The sequence below is a fragment of the Paroedura picta genome, chromosome 10, assembly GCF_049243985.1.
Source record: "Paroedura picta isolate Pp20150507F chromosome 10, Ppicta_v3.0, whole genome shotgun sequence".
Taxonomy (NCBI): Eukaryota; Metazoa; Chordata; class Lepidosauria; order Squamata; family Gekkonidae; genus Paroedura; species Paroedura picta.
Window position 1 is genome coordinate 50,910,051 of NC_135378.1, and position 21,142 is coordinate 50,931,192.

Sequence of the window (21,142 nt, forward strand, 5' to 3'; positions counted from 1 at the left end):
TGTTCTGGGCGTCTGCAAGTGAATACGGATCAATCAGGGTGCGGCCAGCAGATGGAGCACAGCTGCTGCACCCTGATTGGGCCGGTCCCTACATCCGCCTCCCTCACAGTATGCCCATTAAGGGGAGAGAAAGGGAAGGCGATTTTAAACTGCTTAGAGACAACTGAGGCCTGTTGGGTGACTAGAGGCTCTGTGGGACCCTTTCTCTCAGAGCTCTCAGCCCCACTTCCCTGACAGGGAAACTGTTAAGGGGAGAGGAACAGAAGGCAATTTTAAACTGCTTAGAGACATCTGAGGCCTGCTGGGTGACTGTGGACCATTCTCAGTTCTCACAGAGCTCTCAGCCCCACTTCCCTGACAGGATGACTGTTATGGGGAGAGGAAGGGAATGCAATTTTAAACTGCTTAGAGACAACTGAGGCCTGCTGGGCGAATAGGGGCCCAGTTCTCTCAGAGTTCTCACCCCCTGAGGCCTGCTGCATGACCGTGGAACATTCCCAGTTCTCTTAGACCTCTCACAGCCCCATATCTCTCACAGGTTGTCTATTGTGGGGAGATGAATGGAAAAGGTGTTTGTAAACTGCTTTGTGACTCCTTTTGGTAGTAAACAGCAGGGTACAAAAATCCAGCTCTTCTTCTTCTAAGGGGCACATAACATTATATCAACAGTAAAATAAAATGGAGACAGAAGGAGCAGGGCCACAGAACTGGGAGGAATTGGTTGCCATGTAATCTCCCCCTAAAAAGAGTCTCCAGTCTGATTTTCCCTTCACATATCTGAAGACATCACTCTTGAAAGCTCATCTGTAACCACTGTGCCACAATTCCCAAAGGTCAGTCCTCTCCCACACTCAACTAACATTCCAAACCACAGGTTCTTGACACCCATCTCTCCACACCCACACCCTCATTTGTCACCATGCCACCACAACACCCCTCCCCCCTCCAACACTGATATTCAACCTCATGACCTTACAGACTGGACAACTCCACTCCTTACTCTTCCCAATGCCAAGCTTTCTCTATCTTAATCACTCTCTTCCTTTCTACCTCCCTCTCGCTTTGTTATTTCCCCCCCTCTCCCCGTGCTAGCGCCTGTTGTATCTGCTTTAATTCTAGTCTAAACATAATTCCAACCTTTTTTAAAAATAAGTCTTGACTGAAAAGAGTGCTGACTGTCCATGCACTGGGCTTAGAACATCAGTACTATAAACCTCCACTATTACCAGGTTTTTGTGAATTGTACCTCCTGTTTAGATATTTATGCCCTGCTTCACCTCACACCTACCCCCACCCTGGACCCAAAACAGCTCACAACTGTTTTCCCCACCTCAATTTTATCCAGACAACAGCAACTGGTTGATAAAAAATAACTGGCCAAAGGACATCAAAATTATAATCCTAAAAACGCTTTCCTTGGAGTAAACTCAACTATAATAGGACTTTACTTGCTTCTGAGTAGGCCTGCTCAAAACTACTTCTTCAGGAATTTCCATGGCAGATTGGGTGTTCAAACTTGGATCTCTGGGATAATAGTCCAGCACTCTTGCCACTATTCCACATGGTTTTTTTTTTTATCCTGGAACATCCCTGTGAAAGAATAAGTTGAAGGAATATGAGCAATTATCAGACTTGCTGTAATTGCAATTTTATTTCAAGGAACAGTAAATTTATCCAGACTGGCCTTAGCCATTCAGCACAAAATTTGAACACTTGCTTCTTTTTTTACAGCTATTTGGATAAATTATTTTATAGGAGTTTATTCATAGCCTTCCTTGTATTAATTAGCTTTCTGCTTTAAAATGTTAATTGTATACAACTTTATAAAAACTCATTGTATCTGAAACAAGTAACATCTGAACAGATCTGATTTAGTTACCCAGATTTCACTAAACTGTTAAGCAATTTCTTGAATGATGTTTTGTAATTTGCAAACAGCACTGCAAAATTCATTTTCTACAATGTTCACATTAATACTATTGTATCCTGTAAAATGGCAAGTAGTCTCTGTATGAATTAACAGTGAAGAGCATATTAGATACAATACTCTGTTTCCAGTATGCCAAATGCAATTCATGGCTTATTCACATGGCTAGTGTGTAATATAGGCAGGAGATCCTAGGATTGTCTGGCTGCCACGCAAGAGACATCTGGAGGGGGTTTGCATTGTCCATTATTCCTTGAAGGTCACCCTTCCAACTAGTGCTAGCCAGGGCGGACCCTGCTTAGTTTCTGAAATCTGACAGGATCTGGCTTGCCTGGGCTATTCTTAGTTAATTCAAATTCACTGGTTTTACTAAATATCTACTTTTCTTATACAATATAATCTTCATTATCAGTAGTATATCAAACCCTCCCTTTTTCACCTAGAACAGAACAAAATTTAGGGTTTTGTTAAAAAAGGCCTGGACGTGAGAATGTTGTTTGTTTTTATTCTCAGTCTGCCACTCTCTGGCGTTATGTGGAATTACAATATTAGGTCTTGGTGCAATATTCTTTTATTTGACACAAAAAGCCACTGTTTGCAACCCATGCATGGTACTGCTAGAGATGTTACTGCATATGTTTTAATATCTATAACAAAATAACACTATGACTGCTGACTTATGGATGGAACTAAAGAGATCAAGATTTAAATCATGGACTCAAAGAATTGTTCAGTGCAAAGAGTCGTTTACTAGTTCTAGCACTGTACAAATATTTGTAATCCATTCCTGAAGATTGTTGTGATAATTAAATAACAAATATAGCATTCAAAGTGCATGATTAAGGACTGAAATACCAATTTGCTGGACAATAACTTAGATCCAGGTGTACAAATGGAAACATATATGAATTTAAAGAAGTTCCAGCTGCATAAGTTCTTGTAGCACTTTCCTTCCTCCTTATAAGTCCCAGAATTTGGTTGTTCAAGAATTCTAGTTTATTTGTGCTGGGCCTATCCATTCACCTGCACTGTTATTTTTATCTACATACAAACCAGTAAATGCACATTTAAAGAAGTGGCAATTTTAACTCAGTCTTTGGTCCTGAAGTCGCTACAGAAATTAAATCAAATATGCTTTGCTATAAATTTTTATTGATTTTAGTCAAAGAAAAACACCACCGTTTGAATATAACATACAACTCATACAAAAAAATCTTCAATATATACAAACCTCTATTAGTATTCCATCTGAATACTATTTAAGGGTTTCCGGTTTATAAATTGTCGATCTAATCATACAAACATATCATTTCTCTAACCATTGCCTTTTTTATTATTTGGAATAGTTTTTTTCTCTCTCCAATAACTAGTGAATGCCATGTGGGCAGTTATAATAGCATATAGGAGGCGCCGTGTTGGATCAGACCTCCCTTCCTTTTTTCCTCTTGTCAAGTCGTATAGATGGGAAATCTATAGATTTCAATGGGAAAAGCATTGAAAATAACCCAAGCAGGACCACGGAGAAAACCTCCAATGCTATTGGGACTGTAGCGGGCAGAAACACTAATAATGTGACAGTCCTTAAATAAATGGCTTCTAACAGTAGTTGCATTCACTCTGCCAGGTGGAGTTTAGGACAGAGGCCACACTGATGAAACTTCACTTCCGGCTATCTCTAGTTATTCTGATGGAAGATCTATGAGGCTATTTTTTACAAAGTCTGGAAGACCCAAATTTGTCAGTTGATAGCATTTAGGTGGCAGAGAAATGCAGCTAGATTGAGTTGTTGGGAGCCTCCATCTGAGACACACAAAGCCAGTACCTCAAGAGGCCTTGCGCTATAATATGGATTATAAACTGTTGCTGATGCTATGTTGAAGAGTGCCTTATACCTCAATCATGCTATATAAATACTGTGTTTTGCTATTTGTACTCAAGATTATAATGAAAAAATATACCGTAATTGTTTAAATTCATGCAAAGTTCCTTAGCTTGCTAGTCTACTAGCAACATCGCTGTAGGATTAATGCTATAAGGAGATTCAGGGCTGTGCTAGGTCTGATCAATACCATATTTTGTTTGAGCTCTCATAAAAGTAACTTCCTATTGTGCAGAATGGAGTAATTTTATCAGCTAAAAATCAAGAGACAATAGTTTAAAGTCTAGAACAGGCTTTCTCAACCAAGGTTTCATGATGGTTCTGGAAGGGTTTCCCAAATGGGTGAGAGTTAATGAATTTTTAATATATTTTAAATTAGTCAAATATTTATGGGATGATATGACCATATATGGTCATGTCAATCTGCCCCTCCCCTCCCAAAATGGCTTATTATGGGCCTGGAGGGGTGGGAAGCGGAGGAGCCCAGGGTGAGCATGTACACAACTAACTACGCTTCCCAACCATATTCTGCATGATCATGTCATTTTTTGAGTTTCTCGAAGCCTGAGGAATGTTGAGAGGCGCTGGCCTAGAATAATATAATCTGATAAATGCTAGCATGGGTTCAATTTTAAGTATTGTTCATCCTCTGGAGTGAGTGAAACACCTAACAGCATAATTGGAAACAAAATAATCCTCTGCTAATTCAGTGCTAATGTTTGCAAATTCCAGACCTATATATAATCAGCTGAGAACATACCATGCTCTTTCCTCTACCTTTCCTGAATTAATAAGTTTTTGAATATTCATGGACAACCCTAAAGCCTTCAGGCTGCAGTCATTTCATAGTAGTGTTATTACTTACAATAAATGTACAGTGGAACTATTTTCTGTTTGCAGTAGTCATGTTCGTTGAATAAATCAACACAATCCAGCCTTTTGCCATCACACAAAGGGACAGTTGTTGCTCTTGACCCCCCCTGAAGTTATACTATCTGACGGACTGAATGTGTAGTGTTGGGTTGGGGAAGACTTGCAAATAGTATATTAAGTGTTAGATTTTTAAAGCTGTTTGATTTTACTGGCAGTCTCAGGTCTCTGTATTGATTTGTTTTCAGCACTATCTTTTATGTATTTTTCTTGCATCACTTGCCGAAAAGACCGTTCTACTGGAAAATGCAATGGGCGCTAGCCTTACCCCCCCCCCCCCAAGGCAGGCCAGCCAAGGCCTGAAGAGGCCACAGTGTGACTTTTTGAGGTGGGGGAGCACTAGCGGGGACTCTGTGTTTTCTCTCCACCTGTGCCTTCCCCCGCAACCCGGGTAGGCCTGCTGAAGCCTGGTAAGGCCATGGCCAGGGCTGCTCAGGACAAGGGCAAGTGCTGGCAGGGACTCTCTCCCTGCTCCCCCCCCCCTCACTGGGCCTGCAGTCCCAGGCCACCACCCTCCTCCCAACTCCTGCTGGGTTACTGTGAGCTGACATTTCTTCCAGATGGAAGAAGATGGAGGGGGATGCAGCCAGTGGCAGGACATCCTTCTTTATTGGTCATTTGTTGGATGGACAGCCAATTAGGGATGGGAAAGCTGGGACAGCATACCTGATTGGCGGTAAGGCAATGAGTCTCAACTTCTCCCACTACCTCCTTACCATTTTATTTATATGTTCAGATTCAGATGTTCAGATGTTCAGATAAAGCTGGGAAGTCTCATGGGCCACCTAGTCCAATTGCAATTCAAAAGATGATACCATCTTGCCCAGCCAGGCAGCCTGTGCTTGAAAACTTCAGATAATGGAATCTTGTAATTTCTTTTATTACCTCGTTCCTTTGAGATATACAGTTAAGAAGATATTCTATGGAAATATTCATAGCTATCTGGATTCACAATTTTTTTTGATGGTAGTGTTGGTATAGTTAATATTATAATGTCTCCACATTAAGATAGAATTTTTTTATCATTCTACATGTTTAAACACATTACACTGTTCACATCTAATGTTTCAAAAATGTGTTTTTTCCCATTTAACCTCTGGAACTTTTTTGAACTTAATGTTTTAAAAATTATGCTCTCAGTTTTGCTTATTTTTAACAACTGTTGATAATATTCTTGTAAATAGGGTTGCTCAAACACCCTCTAGTTCAGCTTCCACCCTTTTCACCAGTTGCAAACAGAGACATGAATTTTCAGTGATCAGCTTGAAAGCTTATGGTTATTTAATAGCTTGTTTTATGATTATTTAACAGTTTGTTTTACTATATTCTTTAAAGAAGAAGAGTTGGTTCTTATATGACGCTTTTCTCTACCCTTTGATGTTTTCCTTAGTCCTTTGTGACACTAATAGCATGTGCAATTTTGGGAAAAACTGATGCAAACCAATTTAGATATCTTCTAGTCATATTTAACCTCAGTCATAAATAAATGCTGTATTTCAATAAAATCCTACCATTTGGTATTAGGCCAAGTAGTCCTTGGTGATGTCAATCAGTTTAAAGCAGCAGCAGTCTTTTATCTACACTGTTTGGGGAAATCCCAGTGCAAAACTATTTGGCAGACATTTGCAAGCGCTCAGCATGAACAGAACAGACGGAGTGTTCAACTCATGCCTGATTGCTACCTCCATACAAGGCACGTTTGGCCACTGATATCCGCAGCACCCCTCCCTACTTATAAATTGCTAAACAATACACTTTTTCTTTTGAGATGATGGCTGAGGTATGATTTCTCATTTTACTTACTTAGGGGGACTTATTAAATATTTTGCAGAACTTTACAATTCTGTACATATCGACATTAACAGAGAGAAATAACTGCTCCACACATACATAATAAGACCATGATTTGTACAATAAAATGCTCAGCAGAACCTAATCAAAGATTCTAATGCATTTGTTTTTGATGATGTAAAATAAATGTTGGTATTGCTACACAAGGATAAAATGTGATGAAAATAATTAATCCATGATATACACCTGTTGTCACATAGAAGATTTGGGTTTTTATATCCCACTTTTTACTACGTGAAAGAGGTTGGAGACCCAGTCTTGTCAGATCTCAGAAGTTAAGCAGAGTCAACTTGTGTTAGTATTTAAATGGGTTACTGGCAAGGAGGTCTAGGGGTCAACACAGAGGCAGACAATAGAAGCCATATGGGATCACCTGGAGCCGTCTGAGACTTGACAGAAAAAAATAAATAAATAAATAATTTAAAAGTACATTAGCAGAGCTGCCAGAGACTCTGCTGCCAGTCACAATAAGGGTGGGCATGTACCACACTTTGAGAAATGTTTAAAAAGCAATTACATATCTCAGAACATTAACAGCAATGTATTAAAATATACAATCCCTGTATTAAGCATTTGTAGCATTGCATGTTTTGTTCCATAAGTACTTCTAAAGTAAGTAAATACAGAATAATTTATTGAAGTAAGGAACAAGTGACAAGCCTTATCTAAGTACATACAGTATATGACTGGATGGGCCAGTCAGCTTCATAAGTTTAAATGGATCTTCTTGAGTTCCATTATGGTCAGAATTTGAATGGACAGAAACTAAGGGAACAATGCAATTCTATAAAAAGTTACTTCTGTTAAAGCTAACTGAAATCAAAGGGCTAGGTCTGGATTTATTTTCTTTGTCAGGATTGCACTGTCAGTGTGTCGAATTCCGAAACTTTGGATATCTTTTCAAACTCTTTCCATTTCAGCATGTGTATGGATTTCACACTTGTCTTTAAGAAATGAACAATCTGAAAATGACTTCAGTGAAATAGAGCATGCAAAGGCAGCCTACTGGGTTGCAAATTGTCTTCAGATAGGAAGTCAAATATTTTTGAATGTAAACGTGTGACTTTTCTCAAAGGCTTGACAGCTCTGAAACTACTTCATTGAGCACAATATTGAGAAAACTCAGCTCATACTTGATGTAGTTTGAAGCTGCTTATTTTGGTTCAGTAGGATCTGTTCTGTTGCTTTTATGATTTGTGATGCATATGAAACATTTGTCTATTCCATCTTGTCAGTTACTTGTTTTTTTATAATACATGAATAAAATAACTTTCTAGAGGTTTGTTGTATTTATTGTTCAAGGGCTGTTGGGAAGAGAGAAATGTTTCATTTTAAAGGGACTTGAGTGATACACATAAGTTCATTGTTCTGATTAACTTTAATGTGCAGCTCTTCTAATCCCTACATTGGACAAATTGATTAATCCTTACACAAAGGGGCAAGCAAAACAAATTTCAAAAATCAGAAACCAGAGATTTAGCATGTAATTTTTCAGAGCATTATTGCCAACTTGAAAGCCACTATTCTGCTACAGACAAACTAATAAAGGTAAAGGTATCCCCTCTGCAAGCACTGGGTCATCAATGACCCTTGGGGTGATGCCCTCCAGCGTTTTCATGGCAGACTCAATACAGGGGGGTTTGCCAGTGCCTTCCCCAGTCATTACCGTTTACCCCCCAGCAAGCTGGGTACTCATTTTACTGACCTCGGAAGAATGGAAGGCTGAGTCAACCTTGAGTCGGCTGTTGGGATCGAACTTCCAGCCTCATGGGCAGAGCTTTCAGACTGCATGTCTGCTCCCTTACCACTCTGCACCACAAGAGGCTCTAGACAAACTAATACAAAGGAAAAATGCTGAATTATTGTTTATCAAGAAGTTTAACACAATTTCTCAATCAGATCTTTCCTTACTCAATGCATGTGCTAATAACATGTAGATTTTTAACCACTTCAGCTGTATCTTTGTATTTTTTACCTGTATCTGCTTATCTGACTATTCTCAAGTTCTCAATTCTCAAGTACTCAAGTTGACATTTGACTAACAGTTTAACACTGATGATGAATGATCTAATTAGATATTGTTGTGAGCCATCCTTTCTTTTATTCTAGCCCACTTTTCTGTTGTGTATATAAAATAGACCCGGCAGATTCATCCAGCCTTCATCCCACTATCCATTTATATTCCAGTGGACCTGATGAAGTGAGAGATTGCATGTGAATGCTTATGCTGACATAAATGCTGATAGTAGTCTTTAATAAAGCACAAAGCAGACATTCCCTTATACTAAGGGGTTCATACTGGATGATTTGGCAAAGTAGTGTGTTGGTTTGTAATTTAAAAAATCAAGTTTGTTTTGATGCTCACTATAGGTACTATTCTCTGGTTTTGACTTCCCTTTCCTAATACAGCACTTTTTAGGACTTAAACCCAATCCTTGTAATATTTCTGATGCTCATAAAATTTTGAAGTCTTCTTCCAATGTAAGTGGTTCTTCGTTCAGCAGATATGTGTACAGCATCCTGTCAGAAGTTAATATTACAAATTCATCATTACTGCAGCAACATATTAAATGAAAAATGGATAGACATCATTAAAAATACTGCTTCTCTTGGTAGATAGTAATTCAGTCCACTGAATACAAGAACCAATTGATGAGTTAAAGTTCACAAACTAAAAAAAGTTTTATCTGGGGCATTTTATGTATCTGTATATGTGTATGAATTATTGTCAAGTTGCAGCCATTGGCAACCTCAGCAAGGGGCTTTGCTCCCAGAATCCATTCACTATCTAACACAGCTTAATTATGTGACCTGCTCTGGGATTAGGTAATAAACAATGTTAGTTTTTTTGGAAACATGCATCTTTCCTGCCTTATTAGCTTTCAGTACTGAAGACACTTTGATATGGAGCTGCTTTCAAATATATATGGTGTTTCCAAATGTGTAGCTTTGTTGGCATTTCAAATATGAGAAGGCGGGGCATACTGTTTATGCCTCATGCCTCATTCATACTAGCAGGATCATCATAGAATCATAGAATAATAGAGTTGGAAGGGACCTCATGGGTCATCTAGTCCAACCCCCTGCTCAACACAGGACACATCCCAATTGCTCATCTACTGTAACCTGCCCCCCCCCCGCCTTCACAGAATCAGCTTCTCTGTCAGATGGCTATCCAGCCTCTGTTTAAAAATTTCTAAAGATGGAAAACCCACCACCTCCCAAGGAAGCCTGTTCCACTGAGAAACCGCTCTGTCAGGAACTTCTTCTGGATGTTTAGATGGAATTTCTTTTGAATTAATTTCATCCCATTCATTCTGGTCTGTTCTTCTGGGGCAAGAGAGAACAATTCTGCTCCATCCTCCATATGGCACCCTTTTAAATACTTGAAGAGTATTTAAACTTCAAACCCGCCCTGGCTTCAACCATATGCCTGGTGGAAAAGCTCCGTTTTGCAGGCCCTGTGGAAAGCTGTTAACTACGGCAGGGCCCTAGCTCTTCCGGGAGCTCATTCCAGCAGGTTGGGGCCAGGGCCAAAAAAGCCCTGGCCCGGGTCGAGGCCAGGCGAACATCCTGAGGGCTTGGAACCACCAGTAGGTTTGTACCCACAGAGCAAAGAGCCCTGCAGGGGGCATAAGCAACTTTAGTAAGCATGAACCCAAAGCATAGGGCTTTATCTGGCTGCAGAGACCAAGGAACTCCCAATTTATGTAATCTGAACATTTGCAGAGAAAGCAGCCAAATCAAATATGAGAATGCAGCTGTACTTAAGCTAAACTGATACCTGTGGATGTTAAAGAGATAGCAAGACATTGCTAACTGGTTTATATAATTAATATAGGCTCTGCTTGGTTAAGATCCAGACTTTTTTTAAAAATAATTTTATTGTTTATTATTATATAAAGCATTTACAGAGAAATTGTGGAGAAAAAGCGACCAGCTGATATGGTTTGCCATCTCTTTTAACATAGATATTCAGTTCCCATCACATATTATTCCTAATCTAGAAGTTTTTACCATTTTTCTTAGCCAAGTGATTGTTAATACATATGAGAATATGATCTGTTATAAGAATACATTCTGTTATTATCTTAAATGATATTAGGTCAGTCTCCTTCATAAATTGGCCCTGACCCAAGAATTACTACTGCCGTCTTGTTAATGCCTATGAAATATGGTTTGTCATCCTCTTTTAGCATACATATTGACATACATATTCAATTCCCATCGCATATTAATCCTGATCTAGGAGTTATTACCATCTTTCTTAACAAAGTAGTTGTTGATACATAGGAGGGTATAATCTATTATAAGGATATATTCTATTATTGTCTTAGATGATATAAAGTCAGTTCCCTTCATATATTGGACCTGTCCTAAAAGCTACTGCTGCTGTCTTTCCCACAGGAAGCCAGGAGAATACTCCATTGTTCAACTCATCTTTCAGGTGGTCGCAGAAAATGAAATTGTGTTTTTTTCCATAGTAGAGTGTTTCTGATTGCCCTTCTGTCAGGGCCAAAGAAATCTCTTACTTGATTCTTGCTTGTAGAGGAAGAGATCCAGATTGACAAAGGATTCAGAGCCTCCTCAAAGGCGACTACAAGCAAGATCCAGACTTTTATCCATCAGGTATGCCTCTTTTCTAAAGTATGTCTGAAGAAGAAGAAGAAGAAGAAGAAGAAGAAGAAGAAGAGTTGGTTCTTATATGCTGCTTTTCCCTACCCAAAGGAGGGTCAAAGCGGCTTACAGTCGCCTTCCCATTCCTCTCCCTACAAGAGACACCCTGTGGGGTGGGTGAGGCTGAGAGAGCCCTGATATCACTGCTCGGTCAGAACAGCTTCATCAGTGCTGTGGCGAGCCCAAGGTCACCCAGATGGTTGCATGTGGGGGAGTGCAGATTTGAACCTGGCGTGCCACACTCCTAACCACTACACCAAACTGGCATACCTTTTTAAGATAGCTGCTTTCCTCAATTGCTAACAAGGTATGGCTGCATACCTTTTTAATTTTCATGGATAAGTTTTTTTTAACTGCAAAAGTAATATACAATATGAAAGTGCTGAATTTGAACTTATAACAAAAATTAAAAAATACATGTCATCCTGTTTTAAAAACACTTGGATTTCCTCAGTCACTACAGCTCCACAAAACCCACTTTTGGCAATGCTAATTGGCTGTTCTTAACATGTTTTTATCAAACTGTAACCATGTACCAATGCCAGCTAATTTCTGCTTCAACCATTTGCTTGTCTGAACCTCTTAACATATACACCCAATATGTAGAATTACAACTGTGGATTATTAATGATGCTATTCATACTCACTTTTTCTGCATCAGCTCCTTCCTTTCCCACCTATGTTGAGATTTACACTTGAAAGCTTTATCACCGAGCCATTATGCTTACTCTACCCCTAGAATTCTGCCATGTGGTTTTCTATCACATGCACGTCTGAAGAAGTGAGCTGTGACTAATGAATGCTCACATTGAATTCAATGTTCATCTTTAAGATGCAATCAGCTTTTTGTTTTATTTTTTCCCTACTTTAAAGGGAGTGCTCCTCCTTCTTCCCAGCAACCTGCTTGTCCAAAGGGAGCTGGCTGGAAAAACAAGACTTGTTGGCCATTGCCTATGTGCAGCAGCACTCTTTTCCTATCTACTGCCTTCTTGTATTGTGTTCCTTATACTGCATTGCCTTATTGTCCCTTTCTCTTATTGTCCCTTGGAATTGGATGAAGGAGGAGGGAGCATATATTTCCTTTTTGACCAAGCATTGCAGAAAATTATTTTACTTTGAAGTGAAGCATCATTTCATTAAATAAGGTGCTTTTATTTGCACAAGAGGGAAGGGGCAATGTGCTTCCTCTTAAGCTACAAGTTTCCCTATATCTTATCACACACTGTGCTTAGGGCTACCCCAGCCCTCAGGGAAAAGGGGAAAGATCTCCATGAGTAGTGGAAGACTATTTCGCTTTAACCGTAGAAACCAGAAAGGCTGTAGTTCCTGGCTGGCAAGATGTGAAACTTCTACGCATCTCCTCCCTTTCCCATGATCTTTTATACCTGTCTAACCTGTCCAGAATTATCCTGCTAGAAGATTGTTCAGGGTTTTGCTACTCTGCATTCTCTTAAAACAGTGGACTAGGCATGAATGTACATGTCTAGGCAGGAAATGAATATCCACAGATTAATTATCTTCTCTGATATAGCTCTGATTTTCTGGCCATTATATCAAAAGGTATTACAAACACATCCTTATCTTGATATTTCTACTCTGCCAGGTTTTTGGAATAATCCACTTGAACTCAGATGAGAGAGGAGATATAGAAAGAAAAGACTGAATGCTGCTGATATACCATTACCACAATCGCTCCAAAACTCAATGGAGCTAGCAGGGGTAGTCAACCTGTGGTCCTCCAGAGGTCCATGAACTACAAAAGGTCCATGAACAGCAAATGTTGGCAGGGGTTCATGGGAATTGTAGTTCATGAACATCTGGAGGACCACAGGTTGACTACCCCTGAAAATGCAAATTGCCAGGATCAAGTTCTAGCAGCCTCAGGTTGTGCATGCGTTAATTTTCTGGATTGCCTGTTCTGCTGAACAGGGACTCCTTGTTAATCAAACAATGTCATTGGTAATATTAATAATATTGTTATACTCACGTGATAGATTTTCCACAATGGAAATGCACTTAAGAAAGGACATCTCTCCTTTCTTAATCCATTAACCGTGTGTCCCTTTATGAATAGTGGTTTTTGCATCCCTTTCAAAGTTTGATACATTGATCCAGCCTTAGACTGCCTTGTAGCCAGAAACTGAATTAATATTTAGGCTATATAAGCAATTCCTAGTCAGTGGCAGTTGAAATTATTTTGCTGTCACTGCTAAATAGATACTTACTGTCTTCTGATTTTAGATCAGCTTACTGTAGTATTCCCAGAAGGTTAATGTTCAGTTTTTAAAACAAATTTAATTCCCTGTTTTCCTAATCTCCTTCTGCAATTCCTTTTCTGATATAATTTTTGAACTCTAGCAGTCCTTGCGGCTACATGACCAATATTCTGAGGTCAGGGATATGAAATGGTAGAGAAGCCCTCACTACAGTTTTACATTGCAGCCATTTTTTTATTTGAAGTGAACTTCTGATTGGCCAGCGGAGATCTGAGTAACTATCCAGGGTTTTTGTTGTTGTTAATTTTTTTGACAGTAGCTTCCTCCACAGCACAGGGATAGTCACTGCATGACTGGTAAGGCAAGAATTTTGTTCAATGTTAATTTTAAAAGGCATGCTGTTAAGCTGAACTTCTGAATGAAATGTTGATGAACTGCCATTAAAGTTATATGTAACTTCAACACCTACTGAGGAACCCTGGGTCAAAGGAGGTGAGATTGGCCTTGGCCAGGGCCAGAGCCTTTTCAGCCCTGGCCCCATGGTGGAGGGATGTGCTCCTGAGGGAGATCTTAATCAGTTCCACAGGGCCTGTAAGACAGAGCTATTCTACTAGGCTTATAGTTGGGGCCCAAAATAACAACCAACAATAAATGCTGGGCTTGCCATTACAGGGAGAAATGGAAAGATCAGCTCCAATACCAAAACCCCTATCTGGAGATATTAGTTGGGGGCATGTAAACTAATACTGTTTGTAAGTTTTGTATGATCTTTTATGAAATATTGTTACCCACCCTGAGCAGTACTGGAAAGGCAGGTTAAAAATAAACTTTTATTGTTGTTCTTATATTATTAGGAGGGCCATCAGGTGCTGGCAGCCAGGCCACTCTTTCAGGACTCCCAGGAGTGCTTTAAGGATTCACAGGGCCTGTAGCACGAGAGCCAGTTTAAGAATTTGCAGGGCCTTAGCAGAGTACAATTGCAGTGGGAACACCCAGATTGGGAATGGAGGTCCCCATACAACGAAAAGGGGTGTCACTTTGAAAGGGTTAGAAACTACAGCCATCCATAGGGAGGGAAGCATTGTGTGGGGTCCCTGAAAGTGCAGGACATGTAGCATGTGCCTCATGTGTTGCTTGGGTAAACCAGCCCTAGGACCACCTACAAAGATTCCAGGCCAGCCCTGAAGACCCTAATATGACATGGGATCACTGGGTCAAGATTTATCACTTCAAACACAGAAACTAAGCATATTATCTAGTCTAAACAATTCTCCTTTCCTGATGCCCCATCCATGGTATCCCTACTCTCCGACACACACTTGAGGGGATTCTCTTTGGGGAACTACATTTGGGCCATGTCCATTTCCATGGGATAGCTGCAGCAAAACTACTCTAATCCCCAGCAACTATGCAGAGCTTCCATTCACTATGACTCCTGATGCCCGCTTGTATCAGACATCATTCCATCAAGGATGTGACGTCACAGTGACTTTGGTCCCATTTGCTATGTGCTATCAACTGCTTGTGAGTGGGAAGAAGAAGAGGGAGGGGCAGATTCACAATACAGACACTCACTTCCTCCCACTTCTTGCAGGACAGCTAGCTCTATTCAGTGCTGTCTATCTGTGCAGCAATTTCTGAACAGGACAGCTGTCAAGTCATGATCATCCTATGACAGTCCTTACTGTCTTGTATATTCTGTCATTTATATAATGCACTTAAAGCTGTAAAAGTAAAAGTGCCTTAAGTCCTGAAACAATATAACTAGAACTTGTTTACATTGCTGCTTCAGGCTCAAATAAAGCAGAGAGGTTAGATGGCAACAGAAGGAGAAATGTAAGTTACCAAAGGGAAAAAAGTTATACAGCAGAACAAAATGCATTTAGCAACCAAACAATGCAATCCTGTGCAGAGTCTGAACACACAGAAATCAATAGTGTATGATGAGGGCAAGTGCAGAAAAGAGCAATTCAAATGACTAAGGAGCTGGAATAGTTATTGCAAAAGATTTGGGGACGGTATTATTTTAGAAAAAAATGGAGACTAAAGGAAATATAATAGTGGTTTATACATTTCTGTGCAGAATGGGGAACAGTGGATAGAGTTTTCTCCTGTATATTAGAACTTAAAGACCTAATGATATTTATAGATAGCAGATCTGGGATAGACTATAGTAGATGTACCTAATGTACCGGGACAGGTGGGCCTCCAAGGGCACCTGGGTAGCTTCTTAGTGAAACAGGATGCTGGACTAGATGGACCGCTAGTCTGATGCAGCAGGGGTGCTCTTATGTTCTTGTTTCAGTAACAGCTCCCAGCTTGTGCTTGTCAGTTTATAACATCTTTGACAGAAACATTCTATTAATTCCCTAAAACTAATCTAGTATTATGTAAGAAAGTTTCTGATCCCAGGAATTGTCAACCCAGTGTTGTATGATCAAGCTTATCACTGTTTAATAAGGAGGAATATTCACTTCCAGAACTAGAAAGAACTGAACTGTTTAAACATAGTCCTGAGTGCAGCTTTATCACTTTAAATTTATTGGAATCTGTACTATCATATGGTCCATTTGCCTTCATAGTTCTCTCTATACCAAAACATTCTTCCTTTCAGTTTGCTAAATGTAAACGTATTGGAAGAGTTCACGGTTAAAGTTAATTGTTTACCTCTGAACTATTCTTAAAAAAAATGCTTCTATAGTCACAAGTTCTTTAAATTTTTGTGGTTATTAGACTCATTCAGTTCGCTAATCTTTGGAATGTAGACAGAGAAATATCCATATTTGTTTTACATATCTTTTGGACAAGGTGTTGGCAGCTTCTGTGTTAGTTTGGGGGAAGGAAATTGTAATGTTGGTGCCCTTTTCAATTTGCTTGAATGGTGCTTGAAATTGTTGCTACTCCCAAGAGCCACTGTAGAATATATAAATACCATTGTTACAAAATTTTCTTTCTTTATGATGCTCTTACAGCTACCAGGAATTCTGAAATGTGACAACTCAAAGTATAATGTATAACTCCTCTAAAAAGGGTCATTTCTGTTTCTTAGGTGTGTATTTAAAGCACTTATGAATAATAACAAACTTTAATTTTATTATCATACCGCTGTTCTCACACAGCCAACTTTTCTGTTTCATAGAATTGGAAGGCGTCTCCAGGGTCATCTAGTCCAACCCCCCTGCACAATGCAGGAACTCACAACTACCTGCCCACCCACAGTGACCCCAATTTCATGCCCAAGTGATCCCCCACCACCAAAAATCTCCAGAATCCAGCCTGGCCTGGAGGAAAGTCATCTACCATCCCACAGTGGCAGTTAGCAATTCCCTGGGTACGCAAGGAAGGGCCACAAGAGACAAACACTGGCACATCCTTTCCTGCCCACCCACTCACAATCTGCCTAAGTTCACATGAGAATTGTATACCTTTTTATCCTAAAGAAAGCTATCCCTCTGTTTTTTATCTTTTCTTAGACAAGTACAGCTACAAATGGTGACTGTGTTAAAGGCACCTGTATTGTGTTTCCTTTCATTATCTGTGAACAGTCTGGTCTGGTGGTGTATTTTCAATGTCTAGGCTGCAGGACCTCACCCAACTGTTTGCATTGGTAGACCTGCTCCCTGTCATGAGCTGCATAGTCGAAAGCAATAATTTCAGGTCACAAATAAAGCAGGATTCAGCCTGAAATGTGCATGCCAGGATCACTGCTGTTTGAATCACACAAAGACTGCGATTTGTGGCAATTGTGCCCAAGCACTTTGAAACATTAGGGCATGCTAGCTGGATTCCTTGCTCCTCTTTTAGAGTGGCAAATGTATCTTTCCTTGTGTAGTACAATTCTGACCCGTTGGGACTGGTTATTGGAGAGGGGGTTGTGCAAAAGAGAGAGCAAGATCAAATTTGCTGGGCTGTGAACAGCACTGGCTGTGGATTTCTGCCAAGGAAAGGGAGACAAAAGACACACTTTCCAAGATTCACTCACAACACTGCCCTCTTGTCTTCCTTCAGCCGACTCTGTTTTAAATAACTGGTGTTTGTTTTGGTGTATTGCACTGAGAAGGGCATTTAAAAATCTCTCTTGTGACTTCTGGGAACGCTCCCAGAAAGACTCCATCATGAAAAAGGCAAATCCCAGGGCACGCGGGGCTACAAGGGGAAGAAACACACATCCCAGCTCTGACGCCTTTTGATCCAGCTGTGCTCGGCAGTTCTCCTTCCCATCTCCTTCTCCCCCAGCCCTGAGGTCTCCCTCCCCTCGCATTGTGCAGCGCTGATTGCTGCTTTCTGCGCCAGGTACCTCCCCCTTCGCCCTTTGTTTTAGTGTCAGGCAGGAGCCGAGTTTCCTGTTGATACCGGAATATTGCGAATAGGCAGGAAAACGCCGTCGTGCTCTTCTTCCTTCTCTCTTTCTCGGCTGTTGTTCGCGCCTCTCTTTCTCGCTCTTCTTCTCTCCAGTTCCCTAGAAGCTTCCCGGCCAAGTGGGCGAGGAAGCAGAAAGGCCTACGCAGACTCACAAGCACATTTGAAACTTCCGAGCGGGCGCGAAAGGCAGCGCGAGGGGAGCAGAAGGAGGAGAGAAGAAGCTGGAACTCCCCGCAAGGAACCGCGCGAGCTGCAGGTGCAGGCAGGAGAGAGAGCGCCATGAGCAGGACCGAGCCCTAAGAGCCTTTCCGGTGCTCGTCGCCGATGGCTGAAGCCTGGAGGCTGGAAGAAGACGAGGAAGAGCTGAAAGAGCTCGGCAGGAGGCACAGGAGAAGCAACTTGAACCCAGCGAACGGTAGGTCGGGAGCGGAGCCTATTCTGAAGTGGGCCAAAGGGAACTTGGCCGAGTGAAGCTTCTCTGGTGTCTCGACCTCGGGACATGTTTTAGAATGGGCGTGGGGGTGGATATGCTAGTTATAAAACGTCAGTGGGTCTGGGGCCTGGCACCCCGTACACCTTGTGCTCCCTTTTAAAAAGCCCTATTCCTGTTTGGTCTCCCCCCTCCCTACTTTTGGGATATTTTGTAAGGATGGACAATTGTTCTTCAGCATAAACAATAGCTGTGGCACTCCAGCGTTCAGCTCTCATTCCAGGGCGTTTCTGAGTGGGATGGTGGGTTCATATTCCGAGTGTGCATGCATTAGAAAGGTGGCATGTGAATGAACACTAAAGCCCCAGACAGGGCAAAGCCTGTCGTTTTGGAAGCAGAGTAAATTTTTAAAAACGAAATTGGTGATAGCTTATCAGAATACCTCCACTCCCCTCCCCTCCCCCCCCCCCCACACAGACAGAATCGATGTTCCACTAAACAAATACTGTCTTGGCTTTTAAAATGAGTAGAGTTCTGAACAAACAAATGCTTTCCATGACTCTGGAAAGCAATGAATATGATCAAGCTCTTTAAGGTGTTTGGTTCTTCTTAAGTGCTGAATTCCAGTTTTAACTAAAAAACCGTCCTTTGAATATTGATTTTAACTTTTTGTTATAATGGCTGCAATATGGGTAATGGGATACTGGTAGAATCTGTTTCTGGCACATATCCAGTCAGGGTGGCACATATCCAATCAGCTGTATCCTGTCCTATCAGAATAATGAGAATCCATTTCCTGGGCTATTTATTTATTTATTTATTTATTTATCATACTTCTTTAAACAAGCATAACAAGTCATTTCAATTTATGGCACTCTCTGGAAGACTTGCCGTAAGGCCATGGCCATGGTTTGACCCAATGATCAGTTTGAAAGCCCTCCTATGGGGAACTTGCTGATGGCCTTGTGTATGACCAGTAGCAGTGTTTGTCTAGAGATGTTTGTATAGGCACCTATGCTTTTGCCATTTGGCTTCCAAAGAAAAGAGAGAAATAATTTTCTAAATCCCTTTAGCCAAAATACTTTGCCTATTATCTCATGGTGAGTCAGAAGTTCACTCATACTATGGGGTCAATTTCCAACATATTTTATCTTTCTGGGTGTGGTAATCCATGCTGTTGCCATTATTCTAGAGACCATTAAATGTCTTGACCATGGAAGCAACTTTGGATGGTGCCAGAGATAAGGGAATTTCACCAGTTAATGGTGATTACAATGCTATTAAAGTCACTCCATCATTGCACATGTTCTCTGATGATTTTGTGGGAGTTAGTAAAAAAAAGGAACAGAAGTTAAATCATGCAAAAATTTGAAGCTTTGTAATGAATTCAAATGCGAAATTCCTGATCTCCTAAGGAAAAAAAATTCAATGTCTCTTTTCCAGAGGACTAGAAGGTAACACATGTAAAACCTATTCTAAAAGAAGGATCTAGAGTAGCGATCCCCAACCTGTGGGTCGCGGACCACATGTGGTCCTTCGACTAATTGGAGGTGGGCCCCGAAGGATGCCTTCTTCCCCCCCCAGCTCTTTACTTCATCCCCCCGGCCCTTTACAACACACTTTGGGTGTCATTGTCTCCCATCACTCCCAGATGGGACTATCTCGTTGCAGAGAAACAAGCTCAGGGTTCCCATTGATTTGTCATTGTCATGAGTTAAAATTTCCATGAAAATAAAATGTTCCTTATGTTCATTGTTGTGGCGTGTCTGTATCTTATTTTGAAGGGATGTTTAAACATTACCATAGCGATCAGAGAGCATTAGGGCAGTGGTTGAGAGTAGAGGAGTAAACTACCCCCCCCACCGGGCCTCAGTAAAAGGCGTTGAGTGGTCCCTGGTGAGCGGTCCCCAGCATTGAGTGGTCCCCGGTGAGCGGTCCCCAGCGTTGAGTGGTCCCGGTGATAAAAAGGTTGGGGACCAGAATATTCAGGTAATTCCATGGCAATTTAACCTGTCTTCTAAGTAAACTGGAAGAAACTTTGAGAAGCTCAGTGGAAAGGTAGATGTGTTATTAATCGTAATTAAAAGGAAACTGACACATGAAGGACTTAGTCCTACTGAAGGAGAATCAGCAGAGTCTGTGTCATGGGAAGGCTTGTCTCACCAACTTCTTTGACTTTTGAGACAGTTGTTAAACAGGTGGACATAATATTTGTTTTCAAAGAACTTTTTAACAAAGTTCCTCAACAATAGTTCCTAAACAAACTTAGGTGTCATTGCATAAAGGAATAGGGCCTGTCATGTACTAGAAATCAGTTAAATAACAGGAGCAGTTGTGGCATTGTAGCTTAAGCAGGTTTCCACAGGTTCAATAGTGAAAACAGCACTATGGAATTCATTCAAAATTGAACTGAAATTGTGAGGGTAAGCAGCAAGACAACCTATGTTGACGGTGATGCCCGATTATTCAGAATGGTGAGAATGGAAGAGAGATGTGAATAAGTGCCATGAATCATGAGGAAAGGTCTCATATAATTATTATAATATGAACTTAAAAAGGTTTTATTTTAACTGCATGAGTGAGATATGAAATTAATTGTGTGTAAGTGCAAAGTAGTGTACACTGGAGGAAAAACTCCTCTAACTTCACATATACGCTGATGAGCTCTAAGCTGGTGATGACTGACCAGGAAAAAAGATCCTGAGGTCATTGTGCATCACTCAATTACTATGTCAATTCAGCATGCAGCTGGAGTACAGGCAAATTGTATGCTTGGGTTATTAGGAAGGAAATGAAGGTCAAGTAGGGTAGCATTGGGTGCTTTTGGAATACTGTGTACTATTCTGGTTAGTGTATGTCAAAAATAATAT

The 21,142-nt window shown here is 40.7% G+C and overlaps 1 protein-coding gene across 8 annotated transcripts in view; it reads left to right on the forward strand.

The window, feature by feature from the left end:
- Positions 1–17,660: 17,660 nt before the first annotated feature.
- SH3D19 (SH3 domain containing 19) overlaps positions 17,661–21,142 on the forward strand; it is an 83,481-nt gene continuing 79,999 nt past the window's right edge. For 3 of the 8 annotated variants that reach the window (XM_077300109.1, XM_077300107.1, XM_077300108.1), the window contains exon 1: positions 17,662–18,257. In XM_077300109.1, the coding sequence (XP_077156224.1) occupies positions 18,167–18,257 (91 nt within the window). In that variant the 5' untranslated portion in view covers positions 17,662–18,166. Of the gene's footprint in view, positions 18,258–21,142 lie in introns of all 8 variants that reach the window. The other 5 variants (XM_077300103.1, XM_077300104.1, XM_077300102.1 and 2 more) reach the window with 4 other exon arrangements.